The following is a 25608-nucleotide window of genomic DNA, read 5'->3' as shown; positions in this document are numbered from 1 at the left end:
TTGATACCAAGCGTGTGAGAATTGATACCACTTTTTAAATTTTTTATTTATTTTTTTATTTTTTGGTTAAAGCACCTTGAAGCCCTTGTATAACTCACAAGGCTTTCTGTCGTCTGTATTTACTGTCTCAGCCGTAACCTTGTTTGTCAGTCTAAGTCATGTGACCAAAAAGGAATCGTAGGAGATTGAGGATGTCCCACAAACACCATGGTTGTCCTTTTATAGACCAGGAAGAAGCGGGTGGATTGCAGTATGATAAGCAATTAGGATCTCTCGTCTGTGTGTCTTTCTTGTTTTTTTGTTTTCAGGGGTGGGGGATTGGATTACTTGAACCCTGATGATGATTAGGTTTTTTTGTTTTTTTTTCCCAATGTTTGTTCCAATATGTTTTTGAAGAGTGACTTGTTCACTGCCATAATATGGAGTCATGTAATACAACATGAATTAAATGATAGTTTTTTACTTTTTCAGTTGTTTGTCTTTTTGTGTAAGAGTATCGCCGAGTTCTATTCTAACATGTTCAGATACCATGTTGTTAAAGGGGTCATATTGTGCAAAATGTATTTCAAATCTGTTTAAGGGTTACTATCAGGTCCATAAGTAGTTGAGCAGTGAGAGTTTTCAATGTTTTGTTGGAACAGGTGCTTAAAGAAAATAGAATTTTGTAGAAAAAAAATTATATTTTTTGTCCGTTTCAGGAAGTGAAACTTGTATATTTACTGGACTCATTACACTACATGCATATTGTATGCAGTATATGAGTCCAAGATGAATTTCCCTTTTGGGGATAATAAAGTATATTGTATCGTACATATAAACTTTAAATGTTTCAAATATTCTTATATATTCCATCAATCCTTTAAGAATTATGGCCATTTGCGTACACAATCCCTCCATTTTTGCAGCCTATAAATAAATGAACCAGCTAAATATAAGGGTTATTTATCAATACAAACCACTTTTACAGCCATGTATACATGAACATGTCTTGAACTGTATAGTAAAACTATCTGGAGTAAACGGTACTCAAAAAATGAGTGACTACGAGAAGGAAACTAGTGCCAGCATAGTACAGTAAAGAATAAGAAGAAGATTAAAAACATCATATGGACTTCATGGTAATCATAAAGTATGAATAAAGTAACATATCCATGACAACGATGGAGTTCCAGGTGGTTGTGATTGGAGGAGCTACATAATGAAACTTCTGTCTGCTGCGTCACCAGTTACAGCTTCATGGTGGAGAGGAACAGAAGGATTTTCATAGAAGAAACATCAAATCTGGCCTTCAGTCTTCCATGTGCTTTCTGGCAAACCAGCAATGTCATTTTTTTTTTTTTTCCCCAAACCCCCTGCAATGAAAATTGAAATCGACACGACCAGACAGAACCCCTTGATGGTTTCATTTCAGTTCCATTGTGGTGCTGTAAAGAGGCAAAATTACAGAAAGTTTATGTCTATAAAATTCATAAAATTTTTATTTGTTACATTTATTTGCCTTTTTATTTGTCATATTTTTTTGTTTACAATTTTTAATATCAGTTCTGAAGACACTTGGTTGGTTGGCTTGCTCAAAGTTTTACAACCCCAAATCAGGAAAAGAAAAAGACAAGAAAAAAAAAAGTGAAAGAAAGAAAAAGTCCTTACATTTACTTTGACTTCTACTTAATTTCAGACTGTATGAATGCAAGATATTTGATGTTTTGATTGGTCAATTTCATTTCACTTCTTGATATACATTAATTCATGCATTTAAAGCTGTAAAACATTCCAAAAAAACAAAACAAAAATGTGGGACGGGGGCAACGTATACGTGATAGTAAGTCCCTTCAGCTGCGCTCTTGTCCACAGCAGATCCAAAGTGCTTCTGCATGTTGAATTGGCACAAGTTTTACACCGGATGCCCACATTACATGGAGAAGTGGGCAGGGGTGGGGTCTGAACCAGGAACCTTGTGCATCTGCATTGAAACCAAGCACACTAACCAGTTGGCCACCACCCCTGCAGGGCAATTTATACTTAATATAAGGGTTAAATCATCACCTTTACATCCACTTAATATGTCTTGGACTTCATTCACACCATTCAGTTAAAAAAATACAAACAGTAAATCTGTGACACGTAGACAATTCTCAAAAACTGAGGGACCATTCTGGAAGGAGAATTGTGAGGGAAGCCACTAAGGCACCCAGACAACTACGAAGGAGTTATAGGCTTCTGTGGTTGGAGAAACTGCAAAGTGCAACTTTGGTCTGTTACATCAGCTTTATTATGATGTGATATAGAGGAGTAAAAGTAGGTCCTTTCAGCTGCTCCCTTGTTTTCGGGGTCGCCACAGCAGATCCGAGGTGGATCCGCAATGTTGATTTTGCACAAATTTTACGGTGGATGCCCTTCCTGACGTAACTCCAGATTATATGGAGAAGTGGGCAGGGTGGGGGTTTGAAATGGGAACCTTCCACACTGAAACCAAGCGCACTACTAACCACATGATATAGAGGAGGATTTTATTAAAAAGAACATGAAATTTCAGCTGCAGTTTGCCGCATGGGAAAGCTGAGCTCAGATTTGATGTGTTTTCCTGTTTTTTTAAATCCTACTCAACTCTGATACAAAGCTGTGAATGTACACACAACAGGCAAATGCTACACCATTCCCACCAGTTTCTCCACTCACATCTACAGAAGCATCTAATGCCTACATAGGTGTCTCGGTGGCTTCCCTCACTAGTCTTCCAGCATGGTCAGCTTTTGAGAACTGTCTGATACAGATCTAACATACTGTTTGTATTTCTTAATAAATGATATCCAAGACATATTCAGTGACTTTCTCTGATTTAGGGTTGTTCAAAATGAGCCCTTTGAAGGCTCAACCTCATGTTGTTTACATGCGATGCATTACTTTACTTTCCACATCAATTTTTTTAATATCGGAAACACACACAGCACTCTGAGGCCTGAAATCTACAGCGTTCATAAATTAAATACAGGATCCACGCAGAAATAAACTTACCCAGCATTAGTAAAGGTCAAAACTAGTGCCCATAAAAATCTCAGAACACAAGAAGGAAAATATCAGAACTCTTTCAGTCAGCTGGAAAACAGCTGATTTTATAACTCAATAGAAGTCATTCACACAACCTTTAAAATGTCCTGCGCCCTGAATGCACCACAGTCATGGTTTGTGCAACACACACTCAAATCTGTGTTTAGTGTAAATGCACTGTGTGCGACACCTCCCGTTGTTCATCACACAGTACGCAGCTCCATGAACCTGAAGAAGCAGCGCTTCTCACTCCTTACAGTGCCGCCCCAGTAGACAGCTGCTGCTCGCATCACCTGGCAAACCTGCAACCTTTACATCTGTTTCCCGCCATTTCTGGGTTCTTTAGCCCACCAGGAAGGCACCAAAGTAGCTGGCCCTCCCGTCCATCTCCATGGCGCTGGCGTTGCTGACGGTGATGAAGAGGCGGTCTGCAGGCTGCAGGTAGGCGGTGCCGGCCTGATGCAGGGAGAAGAGGCCGGGTTCCTGACCACGAGGCCAGCAGGCACTGCGGGAGGACTTCATCAGCAGGATGGGTCTGGTGTAGGAACTCATCTGTGGACCAGAACAAAAACATCAATATAACACTGTCTGAAATACAGTAGTGTTCAGAATAATAGTAGTGCTATGTGACTAAAAAGATTAATCCAGGTTTTGAGTATATTTCTTATTGTTACATGGGAAACAAGGTACCAGTAGATTCAGTAGATTCTCACAAATCCAACAAGACCAAGCATTCATGATATGCACACTCTTAAGGCTATGAAATTGGGCTATTAGTAAAAAAAAAGTAGAAAAGTGGGTGTTCACAATAATAGTAGCATCTGCTGTTGACGCTACAAACTCAAAACTATTATGTTCAAACTGCTTTTTTAGCAATCCTGTGAATCATTAAACTAGTATTTAGTTGTATAACCACAGTTTTTCATGATTTCTTCACATCTGCGAGGCATTAATTTTGTTGGTCTGGAACCAAGATTTTCCTCGTTTACTAGTGTGCTTGGGGTCATTGTCTTGTTGAAACACCCATTTCAAGGGCATGTCCTCTTCAGCATAAGGCAACATGACCTCTTCAAGTATTCTGACATATCCAAACTGATCCATGATACCTGGTATGCAATATATAGGCCCAACACCAAAGTAGGAGAAACATGCCCATATCATGATGCTTGCACCACCATGCTTCACTGTCTTCACTGTGAACTGTGGCTTGAATTCAGAGTTTGGGGGTCGTCTCACAAACTGTCTGCGGTCCTTGGACCCAAAAAGAACAATTTTACTCTCATCAGTCCTCCATTTCTCTTTAGGCCAGTTGATGTGTTCTTCGGCAAATTGTAACCTCTTCTACACGTCTTTTATTTAACAGAGGGACTTTGCGGGAGATTCTTGCAAATAAATTAGCTTCACACAGGCATCTTCTAACTGTCACAGCACTTACAGGTAACTCCAGACTGTCTTTGATCATCCTGGAGCTGATCAATGGGTGAGCCTTTGCCATTCTGGTTATTCTTCTATCCATTTTGATGGTTGTTTGCCATTTTCTTCCACGCATCTGTTTTTTTGTCCATTTTAAAGCATTGGAGATCATTGTAGATGAACAGCCTATAATTTTTTGCACCTGCGTATAGGTTTTCCCCTCTCCAATCAACTTTTTAATCAAACTACGCTGTTCTTCTGAACAATGTCTTGAACGTCCCATTTTCCTCAGGCTTTCAAAGAGAAAAGCATGTTCAACAGGTGCTGGCTTCATCCTTACATAGGGGACACCTGATTCACACCTGTTTGTTCCACAAAATTGACGAACTCACTGACTGAATGACACACTACTATTATTGTGAACACCCCCTTTTCTACTATTTTTTTACTAATAGCCCAATTTCATAGGCTTAAGAGTGTGCATATCATGAATGCTTGGTCTTGTTGGATTTGTGAGAATCTACTGGTACCTTGTTTCCCATGTAAGAATAAGAAATATACTCAAAACCTGGATTAATCTTTTTAGTCACATAGCACTACTATTATTCTGAACACTACTGTAATTCTGGCGTTTTTGACGACATCCTGGCAGGGGTGGTGACCAAGTGCATCATTTCAGAACGTCAGCAGCAATTCACAGATTATCACCTCGTTTCTGCTTCAAACTGCACTCCAGTCATCATCTATCTCAGCGACAGATATCTGAAGCTTTTATACAACAATCATTTCCACATAAATTCAGCATTATTTCATCATAAAGGATGGAGGAAGCGATCAGAGCGCCACAGCAACGCATCTGAGTTTGACTCTATCCACCCAAAGCAATCAAACGGAATAATGTGGTTATTAATGATCGGATGACAAAGTAAAACCACTTAAATGATTCTAAAATTAGTTTGAAGCAGAAATGAGGTGATAACTGGTGAATCACTGCTGACGCTCAGAAATGATGCATGCACAGTGAAGGCAGGGCGGACCGCATTTTAGGGGGGACCATTTGTTTGGCGACACCAGTTCAAACCCCACTCCTGCCACATTTCTCCATGTAATGTGGAGTTGCATCAAGAAGGGCATCCGACGTAAAACTTGTGCCAATTCAATATGCAGATCCACCTCAGATCTGCTGTGGTGACCCCGAGTGCAAACCACGGAGCAGCCAAAAGGACTTACCGGTACCTATTTGAGGACATCCTGACTTCTGAGCATTGATACACTCATTGGGCCTCATGTATCAATGTTGCGCACTTGTGGCGTAAATTTACGGCGTAAACTTGAAATACACCAAAGTTGCCGTGACATGTATCAAGCAGTGCGCACCTGCCCATTTCTGGCGTACGCCTGACGTGATCTTGATAAATGCGGCGGGTGGAAACGGCCGTAATTATAATAAACACGCCCATAAATATTCAGACTCCGCTTCAGACACACCCTCGTTTTACGACATGGAAGCCAGGAAGACGGCAAAGAAAAAGAACTTCACCAATCACGACGCGTGCCAATAGAGCGCCGAAAGTGGCCGTCGTATCAATTGTTTTGTAGTATATAATCAATAAAGTGTTACAGTGGTCCCTCGTTTATCGCGGGAGTTACGTTCTAAAAAACAGCCCGTAATACGCAAAACTGCGACGTAGTCAGCGTTATTTTTTTACAATTATTATAGATGTTTCAAAGCTGCAAAACCCCTGTAAACCCACATTATACATTATACACTTTCACAATCAGGCATGAACATTTTCTCACTTTTCTCTCGTGTGTAAACACTCTCAAAATTAAAACCTTAGTAGGAAAATAAAACCAAACTGTTTTCAGGCCCAAACATTTGTTTGAGAAATAAAAATAAAACGTTTTCCTATAAATAATTATGATGGCATTTAGAACTAACGAATTTAATTATAACGATCCAACGAACGAGGTTGGACACATAAGAAATTATTAATAGTGACTGACCAGTATTCCACAGATCGGGCCTGCGTCCTGGCGCCGCGCCTTTTCCACTCGCACCTCGCAGCAGCAGGTGCTGTTTCCATGTGAGAAACACAGTTATGAGTAGGCCTAGTTGTTGGCGCTCTTTCTTCGTCTGGGCGAGAGGATTCTTATAAACAGACACGCAGAACACAGAACACTGTAAAAAAAAAATTAATAGCATGCAATATTGGACTAAATACTCCGCGGGACTGTGAGGCCGCGTTATAGCGAGGGACCACTGTATTCTCTTTTCACATGTCAATAATTCTTGACATGTGGATATTTGCTCACTCAATTAATAAGACACGCCTAATTTGTTAGATTTCTTTATTTTTAAAATGTACCTCTTTATTTATTGTATTGTGACAAACGAATGGAGACGACAAAACCTGATTGCAGCACGGGCAAATTAAGGGAATGGCATCAGTACAGTTGTAATTATCAATTTCATAGTCTAAAACGATCACACCACATAAAGTTAAGCTCAGCGCTGCTCTGGCTCCAGGCTCGACGTCTGGAGAAAAAGGCGAGCAGCGCTTTCCTTCCTGTCAGCGCTGTAGCCACGGATCATGCTCCATAACAATCCCGCAACAGCGGGATTTGTATTGATTATTATGTAGTATAATCAGGAAAGTGTTATTTATGTAACATATGCATTGATTTGTATAATGGAACTGTTTATCATGTTGATCATCTTCATTTCTATGTGGATTCCAGCGCTGGTTCATTTTGGTGTATAATTTACACCACCTCTCGACCTGGTGTATATTTTCAGCGCAGCGTACGCCAACAACCACATTGATAAATGCCAAGTAGCGCAGCCGTTTTGGCGTACACCCCATATACGCTCAAATATCGCCGTACGCAACGTTGATACACGAGGCCCATTCACTCACACATCTTCAGCAACTTACTCCTATTAAGGGTCATGAGGGGCTGGAGCCTATCTCAGCAATCATAGGGTGTGAAGCGGGGTACACCCCGGACAGGACACCAGTCTGTCACCGGGCCACATGCAGACAAACACATTCACACCTGCGCCTATGGACAGTTTAAAGTTTCCAATTCACCTGCGTGTCTTTGGATGTGGGAGGAAGCCGGAGCACCTGGAGGGAACACACACACACAAACACAAACACAAACACGGGGAGAACATGCAAACTCCATACAGCAAGGCCACAGGCGGGAATCGAACCCATGACCTTCTCGCTGTGAGGCAATAGTGCTAAACCACTAAGCCACCGTGCTGCCCGCCACTGATGCAATCGTAAAACAAAACAACATTTTTTGTTTATGTTTTATTGTGTAGCACTCTATATTAGTACTTGAAATTCCTGTTTCTGCTCAAAGTCTATGAGCTGGGAGATCCACAGCTGGTATTATTTGAAATTCAGACCATATTATTTATTTAGTAATATTAACTCTGCTGCCCTCAGGTAATATTCTGAGTGTTCAGTGTGTTATTAAAGTAAATAAAATACAAAAGCAGCTGGTTACCCGGTTTGGCTTATGGTTAAAAAAATAGTATCCCTTGTACTGTCGCCTAACCTGTTCTTGCTAGAAACCAGTTCCCTTTGAGCACTTCTTGCAAGACTTGCACACATTTTGACACTTGAAAACACCCACATAAATGTACCTGCTGCTGTGCTATTTTGTGTCAAAAACCAGGAAATGTTGGATGTTAAGGTAAGACATACAGATCGACACGAACCGCTAAAGCCTCTCATTCTGACCATCGCCACTTTTTGATTTTCGTAACTGTTAAAATATTTATCACAGTAGGCAGCTGACTGATTTATGTGTCTACCAGAAGTGTAGTTGAGTTAAAAAAAAAAAAAATCAAATATGATGGAATGTGTGCTCTGTCGCAAACATTTTTCAACTGCAGAAGCATGCAGGTGCCATTGTTCTTACTGAATTTTTTAGTTACTTTTTACTTCAGCTCAGGAAACCAAACTGACCAGTCAAGCTGAGGACCCGGAGCCATGTGTAATTTTATCAGAGAAGGCAATAACCTACTTTCATAGCCAGACCATCAAATAAATACACTGATCATGTCGTATATTGAGAAAAAAACGACGAGGTTTCCCAAGCTAGTAGTAAGTAGAGGTGGGCGGATCAATCCTAATATCGATACCAACGCTAGTATTGATATTGAACGATCCTTGTGTAAAAAGATCAATACTCAAGCTTTTTTTCTCTCCCGCATGCACTGACTGCTGCGCACGCAGATTCATCAAAGTCTACTCTATGTCTGTAAGAGCAGCGCTGCGCTGTGTCACACAACACGGAGCAGCGCACCGTTGTATTGTGGTTTGTCAGCCCGCTACCTCAGGAGATTTTAAGTTGTGTTGAGTGATATTATTTAAACAAAAATGTCGATTGTGATAATAAAGTATTTTATTGTCATGTACGTTTGGCAAAATTCTATCCTAGGTCTTTTGGATCCTTTGGATCTATGAAGCTTAAATATGAAAAAGTATCAGTATCGATATCAGTGATACTGGGCCTGGATTTACTTGGTATCAGATCAATACCAAAATTCCTGGTATCGCCCACCAATAGTAGTAAGTGCACATCGGCGAACCTTTTTGTAGATGTACTGGATGAGCTGTGCCTCGTCCTCCTCCTTGGATTCCCCCTCAGTGTCCCCTGTAGAGGGCAGTCTGAAGTAGGTCTGGGCGTAGATGTAATAAAGACCGGCCCTGGGTACCAGCAGTTCTCCTCCCTTCAGCTCCATGTTCTGCAGGAAGGACAGTCCTCTCTGGCCATCCCATGACCTGATGTGCTCCCCCAGGTAGCCCCTGCTGCCCCATGAGCCTGCAACCATAAAATTATTGACCAACATGAAAGCACAAACATGCACACACAGGTTTTAATGGTAATATTTGATACAGCAGAGAACATAATGTTATTTACAGATTAGGCATGTGGAGATTAATCGATACAAATCGGTATCTGGATACAAACGTGTACGATACGAGTGTATCGATTCATTCAGTGTGCATCAATTCAGTTGACGGGTGTAATTGTGATGCATCGCTCGCTGCACGCTTGCATCAATTTTTTCCAAGGTACACTGAATGCACCATCACCTACGGAAGCCTGAAAGCACATTTCTACCACAACAAAATGGAGGTCTGCGAAAACAGGAGCAAGCAGTCAGAAGAGATTTTTGACGTACGCAAAACATTTAAATCAGGCGTTTGGAAATACTTTGGCTTTTTTAAAAAGATAGGAAACTTGACAAGATGCAGGTCGTTTGTAAAGAATGCTGTGCTGCTAAACAGTATCGACACGGCCGCAGATTGTAAACCGAGCTCTGGCAAAACTGGTAAGAAAGTATCTCAAATTACTTTTGCCAAGTCGGTACTCTGTCAATGAGCGACTCACTTTAAGTCACTCATTGAGTGATGTTGTCTGTTTACTGGACTGTTTAAGTTCTGACAGTGTGATCAAACAGGTTCCACATATGAGGGAACCGATTCTTGTTCCTTAATGTTGAATCTGGTAAATTTGCTGCTTATAAGGAGTAAAACAAATCCTCTGCCTCTAGCAGAATCAGAATCAGAAGAAGAATACCATAGTACCATACTGAATTGCAGCTTCTTATTTTCTATTTAAATTTCTGGTATAATTTCTTTGCATCATGTTGAATCGCATCATATCGCATTGTGAGGAATTGAATCACCATCAAATACACATTGAAGTACACTGATTTGGGAACAGGGGTGAATCGTATCGTCATGTATCATTATACTGTATGTATAGTATCGCTGGTAGTGTATCGAGATACGTATCGAATCGTTGTCAGTGAAGAGATTGACACGCCTACAGATACATAATGTTCACTGCTATTCAGCCTTCTGGTGAGTCACAGTTGGTGTCTTTGGGTCTTAAAGTAATGCAATTACTTCTAGATGTCTAAAAATAAATATAAATTAGGTAGTTTGGTCCATAAATAGTTGGACAGTGGTGAATTTTGTAATTTTGCCTCTCTACATCGTCACAATAGAGATGAAATGAAACAGTCAGAGGTGTTTGTTCACTTTCAGTTTTTATTACATGGATTTAACAAACATACTGCATTTACCATTTGCTAACTGAGCCATAGCCGTCTTGCATAGTGGTACTAGGTCGCTTTGGAGGATAATTCAGTAAATCTGGAATGACTTTGTGTCAAACTAACACTTAACATATGAAGACTCAGATGACAAGTATCACCTGCAATGTGAGGAAACATCAGGTACGACAATCTGGCCATGTCATGTGTTCCTCTGGGTATTATGCAGCACACAGCTAGTTAAATGAATGATCCAAGAAATCCATCAAAAAAAAAGTTTGGTTTTGGGTTTTTGTAGCCCTCGCGGTTTCTGATCTCCAGATACTTTTAGGAGAGAAAATGACTAAGTCGGAATAATAATAATCCTTACAATATCAACAGGGGACTTCGCCCCTTGGGGGCTTAGACCCCTAAAAACACTGACATTGCTTCATTATTACTGGTTAAAGCTTGATGTCCTGATGCAGTGTCCTATATATGTTCCAAGATGATAGTATCAACTGGGAACATAGTATCATATTGGACAATATGGTAATGCAGCTTTGGAACCACAACAGCATGCATTCGGGAATACCCAATACTCCCCCCATGCAATGTTTTGTAACGATATAAGGCAAGTTTGTGACTTCATAGTTTGTGACGCCATGCATGTAAAATGGTAAATGGACTGCATTTATATAGCGCTTTTCCATCTGCATCAGATGCTCAAAGTGCTTTGCAAATAATGCCTCACATTCACCCCAATGTGAGGGTGCTGCCACACAAGGCGGTCACTACATACGGGAAGCAATAGGGGATTAAAGACCATGCCCAAGGGCCCTTAGTGATTTTCCAGTCAGGTTGGAATTTGAACCAAGGATCTTCTGGTCTCAAGCCCAACACCTTAACCACTACACCATCACCTCCCCTAAAAGCTTGCTCGCTGTCATAAAATATGACAGTTGGTGACTCACACTCATTACCATCACTTTGAGAGATACAGGTGAACCCAGTGAACCTTCGCGTGCATAAGTCGCATTTACAACTCGTGGATGATTTATGGACCCCGAAAATTTAGACTACCGTATAAAAGTGAAATTTGATTGAACCTTTTTTGGGAGGGGCGGGCGCGAGTATAAATTTGGTGCGAGGGGCATTGGTGGAGTGTAACAGCCCAAGTAAGAAGAAGAACATCCTGAACCCACTCCAGATGAGGAAATCTAACCATCCAGGAAGGAATTATCTATGCTGAGAAGATGGTGAACGAGGCCAAGAAGATCCAGATGCAAGTTCATCTTCATGACTTGAAGAGAGAACTGAAGGAACGTTGGGTACAACTTAAGATCTACACTTTCTTCAAGAACTAATCTATGCTTCAAATGGTCGAAAGGACTGTAATATGACAAAGGTAAGCTGATGTCTTTAGTCAACCTTATTAACTGGTGGTTTCAGATAACTCGTGAGTTAATGGGGTTCACATGTACAGTAGTGTTCAGAATAATAGTAGTGCTATGCGACTAAAAATATTAATCCAGGTTTTGAGTATATTTCTTATTGTTACATGGGAAACAAGGTACCAGTAGATTCAGTAGATTCTCATAAATCCAACAAGACCAAGCATTCATGATATGCACACTCTTAAGGCTATGAAATTGGGCTATTAGTAAAAAAAAAAAAAGAAAAGGGGGAGTTCACAATAATAGTAGCATCTGCTGTTGACGCTACAAACTCAAAACTATTATGTTCAAACTGCTTTTTTAGCAATCCTGTGAATCACTAAACTAGTATTTAGTTGTATAACCACAGTTTTTCATGATTTCTTCACATCTGCGAGGCATGGAGTCAACCAACTTGTGGCACCTTTCAGCTGTTATTCCACTCAAAGATTCTTTAACAACATTCCACAATTCATTCACAATTCTTGGTTTTGCTTCAGAAACAGCTTTTTTGATGTCACCCCACGAGTTCTCAATTGGATTTAGGTCCGGGGATTGGGCAGGCCACTCCAAAACATTAATTTTGTTGGTTTGGAACCAAGATTTTGCTCGTTTACTAGTGTGCTTGGGGTCATTGTCTTGTTGAAACACCCATTTCAACGGCATGTCCTCTTCAGCATAAGGCAACATGACCTCTTCAAGTATTTTGACATATCCAAACTGATCCATGATAGGCCCAACACCATAGTAGGAGAAACATGCCCATATCATGATGCTTGCACCACCACCATGCTTCACTGTCTTCACTGTGAACTGTGGCTTGAATTCAGAGTTTGGGGGTCATCTCACAAACTGTCTGCGGCCCTTGGACCCAAAAAGAACAATTTTACTCTCATCAGTCCACAAAATATTCCTCCATTTCTCTTTAGGCCAGTTGATGTGTTCTTTGGCAAATTGTAACCTCTTCTGCACATGTCTTTTATTTAACAGAGGGACTTTGCGGGGGATTCTTGCAAATAAATTAGCTTCACACAGGTGTCTTCTAACTGTCACAGCACTTACAGGTAACTTCAGACTGTCTTTGATCATCCTGGAGCTGATCAATGGGTGAGCCTTTGCCATTCTGATTATTCTTCTATCCATTTTGATGGTTGTTTTCCATTTTCTTCCACGCATCTCTGTTTTTTTGGTCCATTTTAAAGCATTGGAGATCATTGTAGATGAACAGCCTATAAGTTTTTGCACCTGCGTATAAGTTTTCCCCTCTCCAATCAACTTTTTAATCAAACTACGCTGTTCTTCTGAACAATTTCTTGAACGTCCCATAGTCTTCAGGCTTTCAAAGAGAAAAGCATGTTCAACAGGTGCTGGCTTCATCCTTAAATAGGGGACACCTGATTCACACCTGTTTGTTCCACAAAATTAACGAACTCATTGACTGAATGCCACACTACTATTATTGTGAACACCCCCTTTTCTACTTTTTTTTTTACTAATAGCCCAATTTCGTAGCCTTAAGAGTGTGCATATCATGAATGCTTGGTCTTGTTGGATTTGTGAGAATCTACTGAATCTACTGGTACCTTGTTTCCCATGTAACAATAAGAAATATACTCAAAACCTGGATTAATCTTTTTAGTCACATAGCACTACTATTATTCTGAACACTACTGTATCATCTTCAATGACTGCTTCATCTGCTTCTTTCAACACGTTATCTAGTGCAGCATTTCTGGTCAACCGTGTGAAAGCAGGTTTATAATTTTTTAGCCACCCAGTGGTGAAGGGACATCTGTCTTCCTTGAAGTGAATGCCTGATTATTGCAGCTTGGTAGTTTCCTCTGCTGGCAGAGAGTGTGATGTGCTGGTGGCATAATTTGTGAGAACAAACAGAACACTCTGTATCTGGCATCTTTAAGACCTTGTGCTGATGACTGACCATAAAAACGGCACACCTGTTCCTCTTTTGTGCTGAAGGTTGATACTTTCATTAATTCTGATAACCAGATGTTTTAATGTACAAACCAAACAACACAACTAGTTTTTTCCCCGATGCAACACCAGCAAAATGCCAAATAACTACACAATACAGCTGCATGTCTGCAGGTCCTGTAGATGCAAAAACAGGCTGGGAAGCCCTGGAGCACATTCCTCACCGCCATGTCCAGATTGGCAAAGCGAGATGTTGCACACGTCGCTGTGATGGATGCACGAAGAGAGCGAAAAACCCGTGTGACTTTTTCCGCGTCGTGAGAACGCCACTTCCTGTTTAACAGGTCTAATGTGTGCAAACATCAGATGTGTGCACATGCACTCAGCTTTACATGAAATGATCCTCACCATCTGGCGCCGGAGGCTTTTTAGAGGAGACCACACCGGTCACATGAGCAGCGACTTTCGGAAGAATGACCCCAGGCTTCAGGATAGGCAGCACACCCGTTAGCTTCTCTGTAAAAGGCACAAGTCAGCGGTAGGAAGGACACGCAACAGTTTTATTGGAAAGGTCATGTTTTATCGTAATAGGTTCCTGTCAATGCAGGCCTTGTTCTTACTTCTCATTGCAGCAGTTATCTCCTTCTGCAGTCCATCAGTCATCATCTGAACCAAAAGCAACCACAAAAATAGAAGGTATAAGAGATTATTCCACTCTTTAGTTACTGTTTCTTTCTGCTAAATATACTTAAAGGGGTCCATTCTGGAAAACATGTTTTTATTTGCCTTTTTGAGTTATATATGTTAATAATTTCATGTTAAACATACCAAAAGTCCCACAATTCTACACGTGTGCAGGCTGGAATTCTTCTGTTCTAAACAAAATTTGGGCCTGAAAAACCTCGTGTTTGACGTCTGCGACCTATGTCACAGAAGTCCGTATCTGAAATCCTGCTTAGTCTGTGAGACACGTCCACTGATCAGGTGACTTCTGGAGGTAAACAAGGATGTCAAGGGGTTTCTCATGCTATCCCTAAGTGAGTCACTGTGCTAACGTGTGGTCACGTATTTGCTCGAGCATTTCAAATGATGTCGGTCTCATACTAGTAGGGTCATTTTCGGACATCCATTGCAAGATATATAATTTTATCAGTTTTCTAAGAGAGTGGTGGCAGCCATTTTGAAAAACGCCTAAAATAAACACTTTCCCGCCATTTTGGTGAGGTGTATGGAAGCTCTTTTTTTTTAGTGTTAGTTGCCCTTGCTAAACCTGCCACTGCAAATCTTTGGTATCCAAAAAATGCTCACAAAACCTCCGAAAATAACCCTACTATAGATGTCAAAGTATTCATTTTGTGTTTAATTTTGTAATTAATCAGCACAAGGAGATATGAGCTTAAAAAGAAAATAGGAAACCTTTTCAATGTGGTATCGGAGCTGCTGTGTGACTTGCCAGCAGGGGTCGCTCTTCTTGTCCTCTGTTGACGCATCTGTGAACCCGGAATGCAAATTTGTGTTCATCAGACAAGACACGCTGCTCCGAGAGAAACTCTCCTGCATCTAAAGCAAACCACGATTTGATTAATAAAATGAATGCTAACTTTGCAATATACCCGCAGTTATGCCAGTGGCTGCCACTATGGCTGCACACCCGCATTCTGATTTTCACCGAGAAAGGGGTGCTTTTTTGTGGGGATTTTGCAGGTCTGGAAAACTGAATAAAGAGGTATTTCTCCAGATTAGAGATTACAATAGATACAACTTCATTAATCCCTTGGGAATACTCCCTCAGGGAAATTGAGATTCCAGCAGCATTGCATAGCAGCACACAGGGTAAAGAAGCACACAGAGCATCAAAAGTGAAAGTAAAAAACAATTAGCAAATATAAATACACAAATAAAAATACCAGAAATACTGCTCACTGCTGGTTTACTGGCTACTACTGTTACTCTCCTTCCTGTCCTCTGTCTTCCTGTTACTCCTCCTCCCCCTGAGTGAGGAGTTGTACAGTCTGATGGTCCGAGGGACAAACTGCCTCTACAAAATAATGAAAAAAGTGTTTAATTTAGACCCAATATTCAGGGACAGCTTCCTGCTATGCGGTCCAGGTCTTTGGCGGTCACAATTTCTGAGTACAAATGTTGTGAGATTTTGTGCAACTGAAATTAAAAGTGCAAAAATAAACAAGTAAATTGCCCATAAGGGCAAAGGACACAACTTGACTTCTCAAATGAATAAACAGTCAAGGCCTTCTCGTATATTTAAGCAGCTTTTGTCGCCATCTAGTGGGCGATGTGAGCATTTCAGGGCTTCTGTTACATATCCTACTTGAAACCTAAAATTCAGCAAAAAGACATTCATAAATGTCAGAAATGCATGATTTATTTATTTATTTATTTATTGGCAGGCACAGGTGTGACCTCCCAGTATTAATGTAAAAAAAAAAATTGATTTTGAGAATTTTACAGTTCTTGTGTTTTAGGATGTGGAACGTTTTGCTGCATGGCCTGTCAGAAGGACAGACAGATGGAAGGACATCAATTTCCCTTGACAAGCACAACTTACAGTTGCGAATAATAGTTCCTTTAAAGCAAGATTTAGATAATTGTCATTTAAACAGTGTTGCCACAGTTACTTTGAAAAGTTACTTTATTAGTTACTTTATACAGTTACTTCATTAGCAGATTTACACAGTTACTTTATTAGGAGTTGCAGACAACTTGGAACGAATAAGTAATGTAACTAATACAGTAACTAGTAATCCAACTTGGTTACTCTTAAGATTGAGTACTCAGAAAAGTAATTAACAGTTACTTTTCTGAGTACTCAATCTTAAAAATAAGCGTTAGATTACTAGTTACTTTATAGAGTTACTTCATTAGCAGATTTATGCAGTTACTTTATTAGGAGTTGCAGACAACTTGTAATGAATAAGTAATGTAACTAATACGATAACTAGTAAGCAAGCAAGAGCCCTTGAAGCAAGGGCTCTTGCTTGCCTCTACTGGTGGTTGGCTCTCACTGCGGTATTGTATCACTTCCTGTTCCGGAGCACAGCGGTGTTTTGCTGTTCTGTTAGCTGTTTAATCTGCGCAGTTAGATTGATATAGTTACCTAGATAACGATTTGTTTCACAGTGTAATCTTCACGTGCCTTAACTAAAGCACTCCCTCTGCTGAATCACCTCTAAATTATTTACACATTATTCACTTTGTGTGTTTTTAGGAATCCGCTAGCGTAGCGCAGCTACTAGCTCTTAGCCGGTTTAGCATGGCGGCTTCTCCTGTCTCTCCTGCACTTTTCTGCTCTGGGAGTGAAATATTTAGTTATTCCTCGGCCTCCTTTAGCAGTAATGGTACTTGTAATAAGTGTAGCTTATTCGTAGCTTTGGAGGCCAGGCTGGGCGAATTGGAGACTCGGCTCCGCACCGTGGAAAATTCTACAGCTAGCCAGGCCCCTGTAGTCGGTGCGGACCAAGGTAGCTTAGCCGCCATTAGTTTCCCTCTGGCAGATCCCGAGCAGCCGGGAAAGCAGGCCGACTGGGTGACTGTGAGGAGGAAGCGTAGCCCTAAACAGAAGCCCCGTGTACACCGCCAACCCGTTCACATTTCTAACCGTTTTTCCTCACTCTGCGACACACCCGCCGAGGATCAAACTCTGGTTATTGGCGACTCTGTTTTGAGAAATGTGAAGTTAGTGACACCAGCAACCATAGTCAATTGTCTTCCGGGGGCCAGAGCAGGCGACACTGAAGGAAATTTGAAACTGCTGGCTAAGGCTAAGCGTAAATTTGGTAAGATTGTAATTCACGTCGGCAGTAATGACACCCGGTTACGCCAATCGGAGGTCACTAAAATTAACATTGAATCGGCGTGTAACTTTGCAAAAACAATGTCGGACTCTGAAGTTTTCTCTGGGCAACTCCCCAATCGGGCCGGGAGTGACATGTTTAGCCACATGTTCTCCTTGAATTGCTGTCTGTCTGAGTGGTGTCCAAAAAATGAGGTGGGCTTCATAGATAATTGGCAAAGCTTCTGGGGAAAACCTGGTCTTGTTAGGAGAGACGGCATCCATCCCACTTTGGATGGAGCAGCTCTCATTTCTAGAAATCTGGCCAATTTTCTTAAATCCTCCAAACCGTGACTATCCAGGGTTGGGACCAGGAAGCAGAGTTGTAGTCTTACACACCTCTCTGCAGCTTTTCTCCCCCTGCCATCCCCTCATTACCCCATCCCCGTAGAGATGGTGCCTGCTCCCAGACCACCAATAACCAGCAAAAATCTATTTAAGCATTAAAATTCAAAAAGAAAAAATAATATAGCACCTTCAACTGCACCACAAACTAAAACAGTTAAATGTGGTCTATTAAACATTAGGTCTCTCTCTTCTAAGTCCCTGTTAGTAAATGATGTAATAACTGATCAACATATTGATTTATTCTGCCTTACAGAAACCTGGTTACAGCAGGGTGAATATGTTAGTTTAAATGAGTCAACACCCCCGAGTCACACTAACTGCCAGAATGCTCGTAGCACAGGCCGAGGCGGAGGATTAGCAGCAATCTTCTATTCCAGCTTATTAATTAATCAAAAACCTAGACAGAGCTTTAATTCATTTGAAAGCTTGACTCTTAGTCTTGTCCATCCAAATTGGAAGTCCCAAAAAACAGTTTTATTTGTTATTATCTATCGTCCACCTGGTCGTTACTGTGAGTTTCTCTGTGAATTTTCAGACCTTTTGTCTGACTTAGTGCTTAGCTCAGATAATTATAGTGGGCGATTTTAACATCCACACAGATGCTGAGAATGACAGCCTCAACACTGCATTTAATCTATTATTAGACTCAATTGGCTTTGCTCAAAATGTAAATGAGTCCACCCACCACTTTAATCATATCTTAGATCTTGTTCTGACTTATGGTATGGAAATTGAAGACTTAACAGTATTCCCTGAAAACTCCCTTCTGTCTGATCATTTCTTAATAACATTTACATTTACTCTGATGGACTACCCAGCAGTGGGGAATAAGTTTCATTACACTAGAAGTCTTTCAGAAAGCGCTGTAACTAGGTTTAAGGATATGATTCCTTCTTTATGTTCTCTAATGCCATATACCAACACAGTGCAGAGTAGCTACCTAAACTCTGTAAGTGAGATAGAGTATCTCGTCAATAGTTTTACATCCTCATTGAAGACAACTTTGGATGCTGTAGCTCCTCTGAAAAAGAGAGCTTTAAATCAGAAGTGCCTGACTCCGTGGTATAACTCACAAACTCGCAGCTTAAAGCAGATAACCCGTAAGTTGGAGAGGAAATGGCGTCTCACTAATTTAGAAGATCTTCACTTAGCCTGGAAAAAGAGTCTGTTGCTCTATAAAAAAGCCCTCCATAAAGCTAGGACATCTTACTACTCATCACTAATTGAAGAAAATAAGAACAACCCCAGGTTTCTTTTCAGCACTGTAGCCAGGCTGACAAAGAGTCAGAGCTCTATTGAGCCGAGTATTCCTTTAACTTTAACTAGTAATGACTTCATGACTTTCTTTGCTAATAAAATTTTAACTATTAGAGAAAAAATTACTCATAACCATCCCAAAGACGTATCGTTATCTTTGGCTGCTTTCAGTGATGCCGGTATTTGGTTAGACTCTTTCTCTCCGATTGTTCTGTCTGAGTTATTTTCATTAGTTACTTCCTCCAAACCATCAACATGTTTATTAGACCCCATTCCTACCAGGCTGCTCAAGGAAGCCCTACCATTATTTAATGCTTCGATCTTAAATATGATCAATATATCTTTATTAGTTGGCTATGTACCACAGGCTTTTAAGGTGGCAGTAATTAAACCATTACTTAAAAAGCCATCACTTGACCCAGCTATCTTAGCTAATTATAGGCCAATCTCCAACCTTCCTTTTCTCTCAAAAATTCTTGAAAGGGTAGTTGTAAAACAGCTAACTGATCATCTGCAGAGGAATGGTCTATTTGAAGAGTTTCAGTCAGGTTTTAGAATTCATCATAGTACAGAAACAGCATTAGTGAAGGTTACAAATGATCTTCTTATGGCCTCAGACAGTGCACTCATCTCTGTGCTTGTTCTGTTAGACCTCAGTGCTGCTTTTGATACTGTTGACCATAAAATTTTATTACAGAGATTAGAGCATGCCATAGGGCACTGCACTGCGGTGGTTTGAATCATATTTATCTAATAGATTACAATTTGTTCATGTAAATGGGGAATCTTCTTCACAGACTAAGGTTAATTATGGAGTTCCACAAGGTTCTGTGCTAGGACCAATTTTATTCACTTTATACATGCTTCCCTTAGGCAGTATTATTAGACGGCATTGCTTAAATTTTCATTGTTATGCAGATGATACCCAGCTTTATCTATCCATGAAGCCAGAGGACACACACCAATTAGCTAAACTGCAGGATTGTCTTACAGACATAAAGACATGGATGACCTCTAATTTCCTGCTTTTAAACTCAGATAAAACTGAAGTTATTGTACTTGGCCCCACAAATCTTAGAAACATGGTGTCTAACCAGATCCTTACTCTGGATGGCATTACCCTGACCTCTAGTAATACTGTGAGAAATCTTGGAGTCGTTTTTGATCAGGATATGTCATTCAATGCGCACATTAAACAAATATGTAGGACTGCTTTTTTGCATTTACGCAATATCTCTAAAATTAGAAAGGTCTTGTCTCAGAGTGATGCTGAAAAACTAATTAATGCATTTATTTCCTCTAGGCTGGACTATTGTAATTAATTATTATCAGGTTGTCCTAAAAGTTCCCTGAAAAGCCTTCAGTTAATTCAAAATGCTGCAGCTAGAGTACTAACGGGGACTAGAAGGAGAGAGCATATCTCACCCATATTGACCTCTCTTCATTGGCTTCCTGTTAATTCTAGAATAGAATTTAAAATTCTTCTTCTTACTTATAAGGTTTTGAATAATCAGGTCCCATCTTATCTTAGGGACCTCATAGTACCATATCACCCCAATAGAGCGCTTCGCTCTCAGACTGCAGGCTTACTTGTAGTTCCTAGGGTTTGTAAGAGTAGAATGGGAGGCAGAGCCTTCAGCTTTCAGGCTCCTCTCCTGTGGAACCAGCTCCCAATTCAGATCAGGGAGACAGACACCCTCTCTACTTTTAAGATTAGGCTTAAAACTTTCCTTTTTGCTAAAGCTTATAGTTAGGGCTGGATCAGGTGACCCTGAACCATCCCTTAGTTATGCTGCTATAGACTTAGACTGCTGGGGGGTTCCCATGATGCACTGAGTGTTTCTTTCTCTTTTTGCTCTGTATGCACCACTCTGCATTTATTCATTAGTGATTGATCTCTGCTCCTCTCCACAGCATGTCTTTTTCCTGGTTCTCTCCCTCAGCCCCAACCAGTCCCAGCAGAAGACTGCCCCTCCCTGAGCCTGGTTCTGCTGGAGGTTTCTTCCTGTTAAAAGGGAGTTTTTCCTTCCCACTGTCGCCAAGTGCTTGCTCACAGGGGGTCGTTTTGACCGTTGGGGTTTTTACGTAATTATTGTATGGCCTTGCCTTACAATATAAAGCGCCTTGGGGCAACTGTTTGTTGTGATTTGGCGCTATATAAATAAAATTGATTGATTGACTAGTAATCCAACTTGGTTACTCTTAAGATTGAGTACTCAGAAAAGTAATTAACAGCTACTTTTCTGAGTACTCAATCTTAAAAATAACCATTAGATTACTAGTTACTTTATACGGTTACTTCATTACCAGATTTATGCAGTTACTTTATTAGGAGTTGCAGACAACTTGTAACGAATAAGTAATGTAAGTAATACAGTAAGTAATCCATCTTGGTTACTCTTAAGATTGAGCACTCAGAAAAGTAATTAACAGTTACTTTTCTGAGTACTCAATCTTAAAAAATAACCGTTAGATTACTAGTTACTTTACTAGTTACATTCAGCAGCAGCTGCTGACACGTCTGCAGCTGCTAATGAAGTAACTTTATAAAGTAACTGTAAAATGTAACTGTATAAAGTAACTAATAAGTAACTTTTCAAAGTTACTGTGGCAACACTGCATTTAAATGACTAGCAAAACCTCCTAGTTTTGCAAAAAGAAGGAAAAAAAGTGTTTTTAAGGCCTCAAAATCTCCTTCACTTGATGAAAACGGAGGGTATTTTAGAAAACTCTCCTAGAAAAAAAAGTGTACTTTTCATTTCCCAAAACAAGCACAAGCTGCCATATATCCTGCCACTGACATGACCGGGGGTATACCACAGAAATAAAATATGTTATAATGATTACAGTCCAACACAAAGCAAATCTGATCAATTTTGTGGAAAATCAAAGGGGGATTACACCATCATTACATAATCCACCCCACCCCCCAAGAAAAAAAACTCGGATTCGCCCCTGACATTTGTGTCATTACACACCGAGCATTCTACACTTTCTACTATTTTAGGCCCACTTTTTACACGTAACACCTGATGAAGAAGTGATGCGCTGATCTCACCGTGTTCAGGACTTTGTTGAAGTACAAAAAACTGACGACAATCGCGACGGTCTGCAGGAGGACTGCAGCCAGTGTGCCGAGCCCCAAACAGCGCACAGAAACGGCCATAACAGCGCGACAACCACCGCCGATCTGTCCCCAAGAGCGAGAAGACGCTTCCAGCTTCCAGCGGCGCGGACAAGAAGTCCGATCAAGATCCGCAGCATTTCTGCTGCGCGCAGGAAAAACGTGGAGGTGGAGCAGCTGGACGCGCGTGCCACCGCAGACCCCTTCAGGTGCTGTCGGAAATAAAACAGTTTTGGACTTGACTTTTATTTTTTCGTCAAATTACATAAGAAGCAGACTAGTGCAGCAGATAAGAGAATATTTACAAAGGAATCCTTCAAATGGTGATGCAAGCACCAAATCTGACACAAATACTTCTTAGACATTACTCTTTTGAAAAAGCAGAGCGTCCACTTTTCAATTGAAGAATTACACAGAGGTAAAAAAAAAAAAAAAAAACAACAACAACAACAAAAAAAACCTCCAGTCATATTGAAAGGTATTCCATATTTTTTGTCTGATCATAAAGATTTCAAAAAGGTATAGTTTGGACCATCTATGACTGAATTCTATGGAGTTATGGGGCAACAAATAGTAAAAATAGTGAGAAAGGTCAATTTCAGTGTGTATAGGGGTCAAAAGTTAAAGTTCGTCCAATTTTGGTCAAAAGTGGTGCAAATTATTGGTTGAGCTAATAGGATTAATAAATGGAATAGTTTTGACTGTGTTCAAAACTTAGTCTGCAAAGTAAAGGTTAAACAATGTTGACGTCCATTGGATTCTATGACATGATTAACTAAGCATGACACATGATGCAAACTATTCCTTTTTAGAACCCTATTAACTCAACCAATAATTTGCATTATTTTTTCCCAAAATTAGAGGAACTTTAAGTTTTGACCCCTGTACAAACTGAAACTGACCTTTGTCACCATTCTTGCTGTTTTTACTCCATAACTCCATAACATTCAGTTACACATAGTCAAAACTGTACCTTTTTGGAATCTCTGTGATCAGACAAATAATGTGGTATAGTTTTCAATATGATTGGAGCATCTTTTAATTTTGACCCTTGTGTAATTTTTCAATTGACCCCTACCTGGCTGCCTATTAAAAATTCAAGTGCACACCATGCCATTTCAAAAGGTTAATATCTAAGGGGTATTTGTGCCACATTTGGTGCCTGTATCACCATTTGAAGGATTTTTTCAATTATCTGCTGAAATCGAGGATTAACACAATCAAGCTTCCAAAAAAAGGAAGGATACTTATTTCCACTGTGGTCTTCATTGATAAAAATGGTGTCGGGCATATAAGGATGAATAGATTTCAGTAGGTAGGTGTACAAATATACACAGCAAATGACATTTTTAAAGCTACAGTGTGTATGATTTAGTGTCATCTAGTGGTGAGATTGAAGATTGCACTATGCTGTCACTGGTCTATCTTGTTTGTCATTTCTTGTGATAAGCAATACGTATGCAAATAAAAACCTTTGAAATCCTATATGTTGTAGCTTTAAAACAAATAATTTAAGCTAAAAACGAATCTGAAGGAAACCCTCAAAAAAAAATACATTTCTTGATTAAAAGTGACAATTTCATTAACATAAAAAAATTTTTTTTACTCACTATTCCTAATCTTACTCCTACCCCCGACCCTAACCTTAACCATAACCTAATCTTACTCTATCCCCCCACCCTAACCATAACCACGCCGACCCCCCCGCTTCACTTTTAATTTTGTGCAGCCATGAAGGAATGAATTAGAATGAATTCGTGCTGCCGTCACGAAAATGAGGAGCTTTTCGTCACAATATCACGAACCAATAGATTAATGTATATTTCGTGCTGCTGAATCACGACTTGCCGTGAGACCAGATTGCCATAGGCTAAGGGACACATTTTTTTTTTTTTTGGTTGTTTGTTTGTTTCTTTTTTGCTTGTGTACACCACCATAGTAGAGCTGAAATTAATCAGTCAAGATATTCAAGGGTTTAAAATATTATTATTATTAATAATAATAATAATAGCCTTAACTAAGTGATTACAACTATTTGTACACAGACAACTTATTGTCAGAGGATAGAATTGGACAAAATTGGACAAAAAATTGATTGGACAAAAAATTTATATAAGGATTATTTCAATGTAAGTCATCACTATAACAGCCAGTTTTCTTCATACAAGTCAGAGGATGGACACATGGATGTTTCCATGTCACTGAATACCTTTAGGCCTTCATTTACACTAAGGAATAAAAACGCTAAGGAATAAAACTAGCGTCGTACTGTGTGGTAAATCTGATGGGAGTAGGTAGTTCTCAAAAACTGAAGGATGATGCAAGAAGATGAGTGGGGGAAGCCAACAAGGCACCCAGATAAATCCGAACAAACTATAGGCTTCTGTGGCTGTGACTGGAGAAATGTGCATGGTGCAACCACTGTGTGTTTTGCGTCATCAGTCACAGCATCACTGTGGAGTGAGAACACAGAAGGATTTGATCAAAAGTTTTTGAAACACCATTTTCGGCATCTTGACAGTGGGATAGCTGTAAGATGTAAATTTACATGCACCTTGGCTAAGAACGTTCACACATATTCCAACTTTTTTCCCTAAAAAATAATATGCGTGTTCAGTCATTTAGAATGTTTATTTTCATCCAAAGATACTTGAAAAATAATAGCTATAAATTACATTTTTTCAGTTTTTCCTTATTATGTTACATTTTCAGTGGGTTAGCAGTTAACATACGCCAAAATGAATGTGTTTTAATACAGCTTGGATTCTGTTCAAAATTGAACACACACACACACACACACACACACACACACACACACACACACACACACACACACACACACACACACACACACACACACACATTTCTGTACAGACACCAAAGTGAGGTCTGAGAAAATGCCGATTGGGAGGACCACCCTTTCTGCTATGGTACTGCATTTAAACTCTAGATTTTGAAGAATCACTTTGAGAGGAGCATTTTTACAGCCTCTGGAAGCCTTTTCATTAAAAATCTTGTGAGGACCGGCCTAAATGTCCTCGCTTTTCAAATGGTCCTCACTAAACAGGCCTCTACCAGAGTTGGTGTCCTGAAGAGAGTGAATGGGCGGAGTCAAAACAACACAACGCAGAGTGCA

General features: G+C 40.1%; 1 protein-coding gene across 1 annotated transcript; it reads right to left on the bottom strand.

Moving 5' to 3' along the window:
• Positions 1-142: 142 nt before the first annotated feature.
• On the bottom strand, positions 143-22624 carry LOC117532006 (tumor necrosis factor ligand superfamily member 10-like). The gene is made up of 6 exons (XM_034195219.1): positions 22407-22624; positions 15310-15453; positions 14514-14559; positions 14302-14409; positions 9071-9303; positions 143-3597 (listed from the first exon to the last, which is right to left on the bottom strand). Exons 1-6 carry the CDS (start codon positions 22512-22514, stop codon positions 3388-3390), a joined length of 849 nt encoding a protein of 282 aa, XP_034051110.1. The 5' UTR covers positions 22515-22624; the 3' UTR covers positions 143-3387.
• Between the last annotated feature and the right edge of the window lie 2984 nt (positions 22625-25608).

This window comes from Thalassophryne amazonica, chromosome 19 (genome assembly GCF_902500255.1).
Source record: "Thalassophryne amazonica chromosome 19, fThaAma1.1, whole genome shotgun sequence".
Lineage (NCBI taxonomy): Eukaryota > Metazoa > Chordata > Actinopteri > Batrachoidiformes > Batrachoididae > Thalassophryne > Thalassophryne amazonica.
This window is presented reverse-complemented; position numbering and strand designations above follow the sequence as displayed.